General features: G+C 40.6%; 1 protein-coding gene across 1 annotated transcript; it reads left to right on the forward strand.

The window, feature by feature from the left end:
* The first annotated feature begins 1234 nt into the window (after nucleotides 1-1234).
* Nucleotides 1235-11865, forward strand: tgfb1a (transforming growth factor, beta 1a). Its single transcript, XM_038693206.1, has 6 exons — nucleotides 1235-3351; nucleotides 7589-7873; nucleotides 8052-8286; nucleotides 8738-8888; nucleotides 10397-10507; nucleotides 10624-11865. Exons 1-6 carry the CDS (start codon nucleotides 3021-3023, stop codon nucleotides 10669-10671), a joined length of 1161 nt encoding a protein of 386 aa, XP_038549134.1. The 5' UTR covers nucleotides 1235-3020; the 3' UTR covers nucleotides 10672-11865.
* The last annotated feature ends 302 nt before the right edge of the window (nucleotides 11866-12167 follow it).

Genomic DNA, 12167 nt, shown 5'->3' on the forward strand with positions numbered 1-12167 from the left:
GACATTTGCCAAAGCAAGCGTGATAACATTTACATATACAAAAAAATATTATTTATATACAGAGACGTCTTTGATTTAATTTAATTCTAATTTTACTGTTTTATCTCTCAGACAAAATGATACAGGAAGAAACACCTGTAATTATGTCTGTTGTGACCCTTCTCTACCTCATACAGTATACACTGTTGTTATAATGGCTGTGTACATTTGTACTGCCCAATTATTTTGTGTGAAAAGAGTGGATGAAGTGTGTGGATGAACTAAACATAGGCTTGAGGTTGATGATAGAGATGTCAACCCAAACACGTTGGTGTGTTATCACCAAAAGGAAAATCACCCGAACATGTATTTAACATGTCATGTACCATCTTTGACCACCAGGTGACAGTGAACACCTATCAATTCATACAGAACAACACAACAGCAATAGTTGTTGACATTTGATAGCCGCACTTTCCCCCTCTTATCGTTAATGGTAATCAGTGACATAGTGCAGTTGACACTGTCGAATTGTTTATAGTGTGGTAACTCAGGGGATTTTTGCCGTGAGTTTCCTTATGTTAAATGTCACCATTTGTTGTCAGTGGTTGATGAATGGTTAATTCTTCATAAGTGTCCCAGTGAATGGAAGACAATAGACACCCACAGGAAACACTTTCAGGCAAAACCTAAAAAACAAAGACTGTAGGCTACTATAGCAATCTTTTCTTCCCTGTTGAATCATACTTCAGACAGAGACAAAATGACTGAAACCATCACTGGTTTGTTTCGTCTAGTCTTCCTTTTGAAAATACACAATCCAACCTTTAAAAAGCACCCAGACGTAGGACAGTGCACCACACAGTCCAGCCCTGTTGGCTCTCCATCCCTTGAACTTCAGCGTTCTACTTTTAGAAATGCTAGTCCCAAGTGGCTCAGTTCTTTGGGCTGGCAGGCGTTCACCTTCGCAGCCACCAGGTAAATGTGGCTGTCAGTTTGGCGAGACGCTGGTGCCATGCAAGGCTTGTTGACATGTCAGTCTCAGAGACAGACAAGCGAGAGAGTGTGAGAGAGCTGAGGCCTCTAAAGTCAGTCATTCAGTGTGTTCAATCCTGGCTTCCTGATCCGGACAGAGGGCAGGCACCAGAGCTCTGTAAAACAGCAGATGTGTTACACTGCGGCCGTTACCCTCATTTCCTGGGCGGAGAGCTCCTCGCTCTATTAGACAAGTAACAGGAACCAGAAAAAAAAGACGAGTTAGAGGGAGAGAGAGGCAGAGCGAGTGAGCGCAAGACAAAAGTTAGCTGAGCTCAGAGCTCTCACAAATCACTTTGTCACCAGCAAGCTCTGACAAGCACCAGGAGAGAGGGAGCGCACAGGGAGAAAGGCAGAGAGGCAGGGAGTTAAATAGAAGTGTGAACAGGGAGTCGTGTCAGAAGAGACTCAAGAGGGAAGGTGTGAAGGAGCTGCAGAGGGCATAAACGAGGTGATGCCGATGGATGGATAGATAAAGAGAGGACAGAGACGAGACTACACTCCGATTCCCAAAACAGTGTGAGCTAAGAGGAACTGTTACTCCTGCTACTGTTGTCATTCCAGCTGCTGTGTCTGTTGTTACAGCTGCTGTTTCTGGATGATACACACATTTAAAGAGAAAGTGTGTCAAACTTAACATTTTGTTAGGAGGACAGTGTTTGATAGACAGTTTTGCTGTGTTTTTATCTTCTGATAGCATCTGTTTAAGCTGTTTTCCTCTCAGGCTTGATACACAGAGAGCATACACTATTGAATTGTATTTGAGAATGAAGACACAGTTACAGAGACAGCTGCTCTGTGTGTGAAGAAGGCATGAGTCGGATGTGTTGAAAGCAGTTTCTGGTGAACTGCAGCTGTACGCAGATCACATGCTGTTATTTCTAAAAAGAGGTAGTCAGAGCGGACAGCGATACCAGTTTATCAGATGTTTTTCTGTAGGGACATTTCTTATGGCTTGACTGCATAGGTTTGTGACTGGTGAAGAATAAGTTAGTGAAAGTGATTTATTTAAATACTACATTTTACAATCTTTTACTGCACCGTGGATATTTGATTAGCTCTGGACTGACTCAAATCCCCTGAGAGTTTTATCTGGGCTGTAAAGGAAGCCAAAGATAATCTGATCAAACTTCAAAAACAGAGAAATAGTTTCCATTTTAAGCACAGGACGTATTAGAGACATTTAGAGGGGGCTTATTTGACATCACATCCATGTACAGAACTGTCCTCAATGATCTGTGAAGAGACCTGATTCAAGGACAGGAAGTGGTGTCAGCTGAAAAGCCTTAGACTAAGATACTCAGTAAGTTGGGTTCTGCCAACACCACTCACTCATTGTTTTTAGCGTTAAAGAGTTTCCTTCACATTTGCTCTGGCCAGTCTCTGGTGAAAGAGCAAATACAGCACTGAGCTGACACGTGGAAGTGTATACAATTGCTTCAAGTGAGACAGAATTCAGTTTAATATTGTGTGTGTAGGTTTGAAATCATATCAATCACAAATTGCTCTCTGAATACAAAAGCAGAATTGTATTTTTGTTGGTAAATTATTTTGGACTGATGAGTGCTGTAGAGTTCTTCTGAGTCTATGTGCATGTTTGGCTGGGATCTTTTAGCATTTGACAGCTATGCTTTGGACTCACATCAGCATCTAGGACGTCACTGTGTTACCTGTGTGGCTGAGTCAGAGCTTGGCTCATCACTTGATGTCTGTCTGCCCACGCGGATTCTGCCACCTGCCTCTATGTAAAGAAGACACAAGTGTGAGGTGGTTTTCACAGAAGCAGCGACAGCAGTGGCACCAGTAGTTTTGAACTTTTCAGGACTCTCCACACTACTTTAATTGTTCTACCTTGGGTAAACACCGTGCATCACTCACACCTCTCCACAGAGTGATTCACTGTTCCCTAAACATCCCTGGTTGGAGACAGGCAGTGAAAGAAAGGTGAGGGAGGATTTGCTGAGAACCAACGTGCGTAAGTGGTTGCAAACAGTGAAGTTGGCGCCATGAAGCTTGTGTTCTTGATGCTCATGGTTGTGTACACAGTGGGCAATGTAAGCGGTATGTCTACATGTAAGACACTGGACCTGGAGATGGTGAAGAAAAAGCGCATTGAGGCCATTAGGAGCCAGATCCTTAGCAAACTGCGTTTGCCAAAAGAGCCTGAGTCAGATCAGACAGGAGATGATGAAGATATCCCTACCACCCTGCTGTCCCTCTACAACAGCACCAAGGAGATGCTGATTGAGCAGCAGACCGAGAGCCCACCAGACATCCCCCCAGAACAGGAGGAGGAGGAGTACTTTGCCAAGGTGTTGCACAAGTTCAACATGACCGGTGAGTACCAGATAACTCTATAACAGCTACATCAGTAATGTATGTAATGTGTATTGAGCACACATCCATTGTCAAGATTTGAGGCAGTTGCTGTTGGCTTTATTTCAGCATTAAAATGTCAAGTAATAGTATTTTATTAGTATAGTATTTATGCTCAAACATTTACAGGCACCTAAGACACATGGCTCAAGACACACACATGGAAGCAAAAATCCTGTAGGTGCATTAATTGTTTCCATTTTGAAAAATAAACAGTTGCTAATGGCATAGGATATTCAACTGGTGCCATTTGGAACAAGAACTATTGTTTACAAATGTATTTAAAAACCAAAGAAGATGTAAGGTATTTCCAACATTTCACATTTCATTTTGTTGATCCACCACAATTCAGCATAAATTAGCCTTAAAGCACTCATTGGGATAAACAAACTTAGAGGTTACAGCCCAAATTAACCAGCATTTGCCCGATGGCTGGTGTCAATTACAATCTAGTCCATAAATTTCCTATACATGTGTACCTCTTCTGATCTCCACCCAACATCTTCAGGCAACATGAAGAGTTCAGAGATCACACACGTTAAAAGTTAGCAGACTGTGTGTTGCATGTGGTCTGATGCTCTGCGTTGCTTTTGTGGTATCCACGGCATTTTTACAGCTTTATTAGCGCTGTTTGTTTGGCTTGCTTGCATATACTTTTCAGCCAAATGTCTTTTGGCTGTAATTTTGCAATGACTCCCAAACTATTATAATAAACATTTTTGTTTGTTTTGTTTCTTTGCTCCATTGTTCTCCACTTGCCCATACTTCTCACCCTATCAGGCAGGCATCCACACTATCCCTCTTTTATCCACCACATCAAAAGAAAGACTCGATTGACCATGCTTAGGAGTGTGCAGACTAAAGGGAGAACAAAGGAACTTTCAAAATGAAGGGCATGATTTTGTTTTACTTAGATGAAAACAAACAAACAAAAACAGAAGGGAAAATGGAAAAATGAGATGAGAGAAGACATGAAATACACTCCTTTACCCTCACCCTGTCTCATTCTCTCTCTTTCGTTTTCTGTTTTTTCTCTCTCTCTCTCTCTCTGTCCCTCTGGGATTGGGGGTTTCCTGTAACTTGAGCATTGGATTCTCCCTTGCTTATCCTGTCAGTTACTCTTCATCATATCTCTTTCTCCCTGATCATTTTTGATTTAATTTCCATGTCTCTCTGCCCATGGTTACCAGTCTCTTTTCCCGTCTCTTTACCCTTCTCTTTCGCTCCTCTCTCTGCTGGGTTTCCTGAGCTTATTATCAGAGTGTTTGCAGCATGTTTGTGACAGGGCAGCTTGGCAGGAAGGAAGGCAGGCTGATGGCCACTGAGATCTTGAGTGACTCAGGTCCGGTGCAAGCGGTGCCCATGGGGAGCATGTGTTTCCTACCTCTGTGGAATGCCAGAGAACACCCATCCACTGTCTTAACCCCTCAGCACAGCTCCTTACAACACTCAAGCTCCACATACTGGGAAAGACCCTGTGTGTAGACCTAGCAAGAAATGTTTTGCATTTTTTTTTTTGAAAAACACAAACAAGGGAGTGTGGGAGACAATAGACCTTCTGCTCTTCTGCAAGAAGTTAAAGACAGGGCTGTGTTTATCAATTAAAATGGTATCCAACTGGAGAACAAGTTTAAAAAATATATTAACAATCCTGTTTGTCACTGTAATTTGTGGTTCTTTTTATTGGGCGACTCACACTTTCCTGATACCCTAAAACAGCCTATGGGGATGCATATTTGTGTGCAGAGCATTTTAACTTAATAGTTTTAGTCTCCATCATGGTAATTGTGTGGTGAATTAGGCTAAATTCCTTCAGCCAGTTAGCAGTCGCATCCCTCCCATGAAGCCCACACAAATTCACTTCTCCCATTTAACGTGGTGTTGGTCCAAATGTAAGTCATCTCATTTAGAGAGAGAGCTCTTTTCTCCTTTGGAAACCAGCCACTTTGTGCCATTCAGGAGTGAAATGAGTTCACTGCTCTGGGAATAATTATTATATTTAAGAGTAAATGAAGCTGCCACCACCCTACAGTGAAGAAGAGTAGCAACAGGGGTCGGACAGTACGAATAAAACAGGGTGAGGTGGGGAAACGAGACATTGGCAAGAGGGCTGTGGAAGGGCGGAGCAGAGAGGAAGATATTTAGCTGTTGCTGGAATCTGGTTCCTCCCACTGGTAATTACAGAGTTGTCTCCCTACCTGTCACAACAGCTGTCCCCGGCTTACCTGTGGATAGGCCCTGATTCAACACACAAATCCCCCCACACCCATCTTAGTACTCAGGCCTGGGTGCTATCTTTACCCCTATCTGGAAGAGCGGAGCCTATTCTCAGCCAAGCATGGAGAATATATTTTACACTTTGTTCCCTCAAGGTGTTTTATTTTGATCGTATGAGCAATTCAGTGATGGGCCTCCAGAAATGACAAAACTAGAAGTGAGGATAAAGCTTTACTGTAATTATGGTACTGCAGCCAACTACTAAGGGGAAGTGATGTAATTTCCTGTTTCGTAAACACTTCTCTAACCCTTAACACATTTATCTCAGTTTACTCAAAGTAGCTGGAGACTACGACTTTCCGTGCTTGGTGCTGCTTGGTAGATCATTGCCAATTCACCGCTCTCCACATACTGTACACCGTGGTGACGCTCTGTGTTTCCACTCATGCACTTACAACCAAACATTTGACTCTGCTCTGGGTGGGACCAGTAAAATGTCATCTCATTTCCCTTTACACTCCACACCAGCTCTTTTCAGTTTCAGTTTGGCTTCACTACAAGGGGTGAAACACTACCTAAGCAACAACACAGATGCTGGTAAATGATATATAAGCAGCCATGACATGGAGGATCCTGGTACAGCCTGGATAGACTACGCAGCTCAAGTATGCAAGGCTGGATTGTAGCTGCTGTCAAAGAGTAATTCCCGGACTTGAGAGCAGAGAATCCTGGCTTTGGCAGCCTGAGCTAGAGTAGAAGGTTTGGGCCTGGGCCAGACCCAGTCTCCATTGATACACATCTCCAATTTCACCCCCACTCACACCATTCCACCTCTCACAACTGTGAGTTATATTCAAGAGTACATTCTTCACTTTGCTGTGTTCTTTGGATTTACCCTGTTCGAATCTCATTCTTTCTTTCTACATAGTGTTTGACTCACGATCATCTGCCTTCCTGTGCTTATCTTTGCATGTCTCCGTCCAACTTAATCCTTTGTAATGTAACTCTGGTGGATTTATGGTGTTAAAGCCTTCAGTAGCTTGGCTCTGTTTTCTATCAGGCTCTGCAGGGGAATGTTCCTGCTGTCATGATATGGGCAGAATAAAAGTTGCAAATATGGGCAGGGATACTGTGAGAAAACAAAACGCTCTCTATGATCAACTTTACAGCAGCTGGACTAGATGAATGTTTGGCTGCAGTTAAGATTATTGAGTAACACTGTGAATTTGGCCATTACATTTTTTAATGTGTGTACAGAATGATGAAAAACATTTCTGAAAACAATTTTCATGAAGTTTATGAAAAACATAATAAAAAATGATGTAGTGAACAGCAGTGATGTATGTATATAAGTGTGCAAATATAACCAAGTGACTACTTGAATTATAGTGTAATCCAAAAAAGTTCATAGAACTTGTAAGTATCAGGACCTGATTCTTTGAACCTCATGTCCATTAATTGTTCCCTTAGAGACCCTATTTATCCCATTGTTGTGTTCTATTAGTTCAAAAATCATGTGTTCTTGTGCCACGACATGTTGCCGTAAAGTGTATTTGTGATATAGACCATTATTGTGGTCTATCAACTAACAAAAACACACCAGAGCTCCATGATCACAACCTCACCAGAGCTGCTCCACCCCTCCAGAAAATGCATTTGTCTTATACCAAAAGCATTCAGTAATAATCCTGCTATAAATTAAAAAAAGATATATATATAATAATTATTAACTATACTAGTAATTGCAAATCTACTGTATAAGTAGTTCCCCTTCTTTATGGATGAGGTTGGTTTGAGACTCTAGATTATATGACATGGCAGCTGGACATCCATTTTACATTTGTCTCTCTAAAATACATCTGACATGACCTGACATATTGTCAGTCATTATCTGTGTGGAGATTAATTCTTGCCTTCTTGGTTGTCCAAAATGGTTTTATGAAATCTCCTAATTAGTAATTTCCTGTTTAAAATCACACAGGAAAAAATAACACAGAGAACACCAAGACCTCCAAAATCATCCCGATGTTCTTCAGCATCTCTAACATACGGGAAAGTGTGGGGGATTCCAGTTTGCTGACCAGTGCGGAGCTACGGATGCTCATCAAGAATCCCACGATAGCTAATGAGCAGCGGGTGGAGCTGTACCAGGGTCTAGGGACCTCTGCACGCTACCTCGCTTCCCGCTTCATCACTAATAAATTGAAAGACAAATGGCTGTCCTTCGATGTCACTGAGACCCTGCGGAACTGGCTCAAAGAGAGCGGTAAGATAAGCTTTATTTATTGATCGCTTGATTATTGATTGCTACTATGACCTCTGTTCATTGGTTGAGTTCAACCCGTGTGCGGTCTTTGGCAATTTCCAGATGATTTTTACCTTCACAGATAAAGTAACCAATCAGTTTTCAAATTGCTCCATGTTGTACATTTCTGTCTTACCAGAGGATGAGAAGGGTTTCCAACTTCGGCTATTCTGCGAATGCAGCCAGACGAGTGTTGAAGGTGGCTTCAGTTTCGGCATTTCTGGGATTGCGAATGGTAGAGGAGACACAGCGATGTTGCAATTGCTGACACAGCAACCACCCTACATCCTGACCATGTCCATCCCTCAAAACATCAGCAGCCACCTCACCTCACGCAAAAAACGCTCCACGGAGACGAAGGACACCTGTACAGCGTAAGCAATCCGTCACATATCACATTGCTCTGTTTTATTTCATTTCGTTTAAGGTTTTAAAGCAGCAATAGGCAACCTAACCCACTGAAAGCTTCAAAAGGTAGTGAAAGGTAAAACACCCTGCTACACAGGAAGACAATTTGTAATTTTACACTAAAGTTTTATTTTGTTGTTTTCTTTGGGCGGACAAGTGACTGCAGTATTATCAGACCCTAGACTTTCATTCAGGTAAACAGAGTAAATCTTTGTGGTCTTGTTTAGGACAGGAAAGACTTCGCAAATGCAACTACAATTTGTGCACTGACGGGATGTGTGTCATCTCACATTAAAACCATCCTTAGAACAGCTTTAAAACTGACTGACTTTGAAAATGCACCTTCTACAGCAACTCTAAAAATCCCATCACACACCTCACTTCACTAACGACGATTCTCTGTTTTCTCTTTTGCAGCCAGACAGAGACCTGCTGCGTGCGGAGCTTGTACATTGACTTCAGGAAAGATCTGGGCTGGAAGTGGATACATAAGCCGACCGGCTACCATGCCAACTACTGCATGGGGTCCTGCACCTACATCTGGAATGCTGAAAACAAATATTCTCAGGTATAATACAACACCTCGCAATCCGCATCTATGACATGGCTGAATAAGGTACAACAATTTGATTCACACCCCAGTAGTCATATGTGTGGAACATATCAAGTGGTGAAGTCTGTGTTGTGTGAGAGTCAGGGATGGTTTAAATTATTGCTGAAACAATAAGTGATTAGTTGGTCAACAGAAAATGAACAATTATGATAAGTGATTAATCGTTTAACTCATTCATTAAGAAAAAAAAAAGCCAAACATTCTCTGGATCCAGATTCTCAAATGTAAGATTTTGCTGCTGTTGACTGGACAAAACACATAATTGAAAGACATGACCTTGGGTATTTTTCACATTGTTTTGACATTTTATAGACTAAACAATTAATCGATTAATCAGAAAAATAACATACTAATGACATACTAATTGTTAATGGCAGTAATTACACGCCTAATTCAAATAATATAGGCCTTTGAATTTGACTTTGAATTTGGTCCAGACTGAAATATCTCAACAACTACTCGATGGATTCCCATGAAGTTTGGTTCAGACACTGATATTCCCTAAGGATGAGTTGTAACATCATTGGTCATCAAATCAGGACAAAAATTTTATTTGCCTGATACTTTGTTTTATAACCAAATACTAGCAAAACAGATGACATTGCCCTCAGCTTTGGATGTATTCTATTCTGTGTTTAGTGATAATTACCAAATGTTAGCATGCTATCATAATGAATTTACATGGTGAACATGGAATACATTATAGCCTACCTACTAAGAGTCAGCATGTTAGCGTTGACATAACATTTAGTGGTGCCTAAGTACAGCCTCACAGAGCCATTAGTTTGGCTGCTGACTCTTGAGATAGGTTTATGCTCAATGCAGTGTCCCCAGCGTGCACCCAAAAAATGATGTGTGTTGTGCATTTCCGAATTTTTGCAACTAGGCACGCATTGTGCTTTTCATTTTAAGATATAGGAGTAGTTACTGGATGTATCTCCAGTTCTCTGATTACAGGTTTCACTATTGGTTTGGCACACTTCATTTTTCGAACGCTGTACTGTTCAATAAACAGATTCTGATTCTGGTACACCACTAGCTTTGCTTTAGTCTAGCTCGGTGTTTTAGAGGTGCCTCACCGAGTATAAACAAACGGGTTTGTTCAGTTGAAGTCCCACGTATTTAACATTTTGTGTCAATATCGTGTAACTGAAAATGTTTATTTTATAATTTTTATGTATTTGCTTGAAAACATTTGTCCTATTCTTTGCAGAGTGGAATTGCCTCAAAAACAGCACTTATCAGAACTATTCAGTCATATAAAGGAAACTCATTCATTCTCATTCTTTAAGAAATGTTTTTAAATGAATTTAGTAAAATAAATAAATTAAATATACAAAGACTGATTAAGAAGCAACACTTTAAGGCCACTTTAAGAAAATAACTCTACAATTGCTTTGGCATATGTCATGTTGGTGATGAAATTCTGAGCTGAGTTCTATCCCCCATATAATTGTTAACAGATTTTGGCCCTGTATAAGCACCACAACCCAGGAGCCTCTGCCCAGCCCTGCTGTGTTCCCCAGGCACTGGAGCCACTGCCAATCCTTTACTACGTGGGCAGGCAACACAAGGTATCTATACCACAGTAAAGTAAACTCCTTTCTGAGGTGAAATGTTTACAGAACATTTTATGTGAAAGCAACACAGACAGATGATTTATCACATTAATGTTGATTTTCACTTTCAGGTGGAGCAGCTGTCCAATATGATTGTGAAGTCCTGCAAGTGTAGCTAAAAAAACAACATGGCACACTGCTCTGCCTCGCCTCAAACCTATACTACAGAGATGGAAGAAGTCGTGTTTGAGACCACAGAGAGGAGCATGTGACAGAGATAATGAGGACAATAATAATGTGGACAAGGGAACAAAATATTTAAAGTCATCAGGATATTTGTGGTTCATGTTGAACGCACATCCAACCATGGACTTCTTTATATAGATATTATAGATCATATTTTCTGTGTGTATATACTTTTTTCTTGCAGCAGTAAAAGTATCTGTCTTGAAATGAATTAATTTATTTGTTGGAGGGACAGATCTGTAAAGAAGTGATATACAAGTATACAAGTGTGTCAGTTTGACATGGAAAAGGATTTAAATGATTTATTATAAACAAAAAAGGTGGATAAAGGATGCCAAAGGACATGAGGACCAAAATTACCTTGATGAAAGAACACTTTTGGTTTCAAAGACGTTTTCGAAGAAGTCATTGTTAAAGGTGCTAAATCCCAGGTATGGAAAACAGTGGTTGTTGGGGTTTTCCTGGAAGATAATGCCAGGTGTTTTCAAGAGTTAAACCATAAAGGACAGCAAACAACCACAGGGACAGTCCGACCTGGGGAAACTCCCTCTGACTGAGCTGGAGTTGTCAGCTGAACCGTCCATCAGTTTTACTTGCTTTGTTTGTTTTTTCAACCCACGTGATTAATACAATGCTTGTTTTGTCACTATGTTTGTATTCATAATTGAATGTCAGCTGGTCCTTATGAAGCCTTCTGTGTTTTCAAAGCAATGAGTAATATCAGTGGTTGTAAGAGTGATGACACGATGTTTTCTCCCTCTTAGGATTTACAGCCAGCTTGTTGTCATAAGATGGTGAGGGTCAGGGGATGTGGTTGTGGTGTTGGTTACAGGGAAGCCATTACAACTTAATACACACATTTGCAGTTTTTTTTATCACCGTAGTAAATTAGGGTCAATTTATTGCCTTTTATGTCAGACAAGTTTTTACTTTCATTTGAAGTGGTATACATTTTGCACAACTCAAGAATTAATTCAGCTTATATTTGTTTAAGGAATAAAACCAACACAATCTGTTTACCATACTTTTATAGTTTCAGTTTACCATACTTTTATAGTGCACTTACCATTTGAAATTTGCATTTGTAAATTAAAAAAAATGAAATAAACATTGATGCTAAATTATCACATCAGAGTGGAAGATTTTTGTGAACAAAATAGAACCACATGCAATGTTTCCACTTGTCAGAGAGCTGTGTTGTGTAGGTGTGTGTGTATTCCACTTGTCAGTGCATGCATGCATACGTGTGTGTTTTAATTACAGCAAGGGGAGAGAACATTTTACGAAATGAGCACAAACTAAAACACACCTAGCTTGTTGTGGACATGAATTCCACCACCATTTAAACATGCAGTTTTGTCTTGTCTTTGTCTGAAAACATGAATGAAAGGTTTTATCTTATTAGTGTTGACCATGTTTTGGTCTATGA

The sequence above is a fragment of the Micropterus salmoides genome, unplaced genomic scaffold (assembly GCF_014851395.1).
Source record: "Micropterus salmoides isolate LMB-PRFRI ecotype aquatic unplaced genomic scaffold, ASM1485139v1 Ms_hic_scaffold_3, whole genome shotgun sequence".
NCBI classification, from domain to species: Eukaryota; Metazoa; Chordata; class Actinopteri; order Centrarchiformes; family Centrarchidae; genus Micropterus; species Micropterus salmoides.

Bases quoted from the DNA above. Each gene is read 5' to 3' on its own strand.
- tgfb1a (XM_038693206.1), top strand. From the start codon at position 3,021: ATGAAGCTTGTGTTCTTGATGCTCATGGTTGTGTACACAGTGGGCAAT. The intron at 7,874-8,051 runs GTAAGATAAGCT...CTGTCTTACCAG, and splicing joins GAACTGGCTCAAAGAGAGCG to AGGATGAGAAGGGTTTCCAA. The intron at 8,889-10,396 runs GTATAATACAAC...AATTGTTAACAG, and splicing joins CTGAAAACAAATATTCTCAG to ATTTTGGCCCTGTATAAGCA.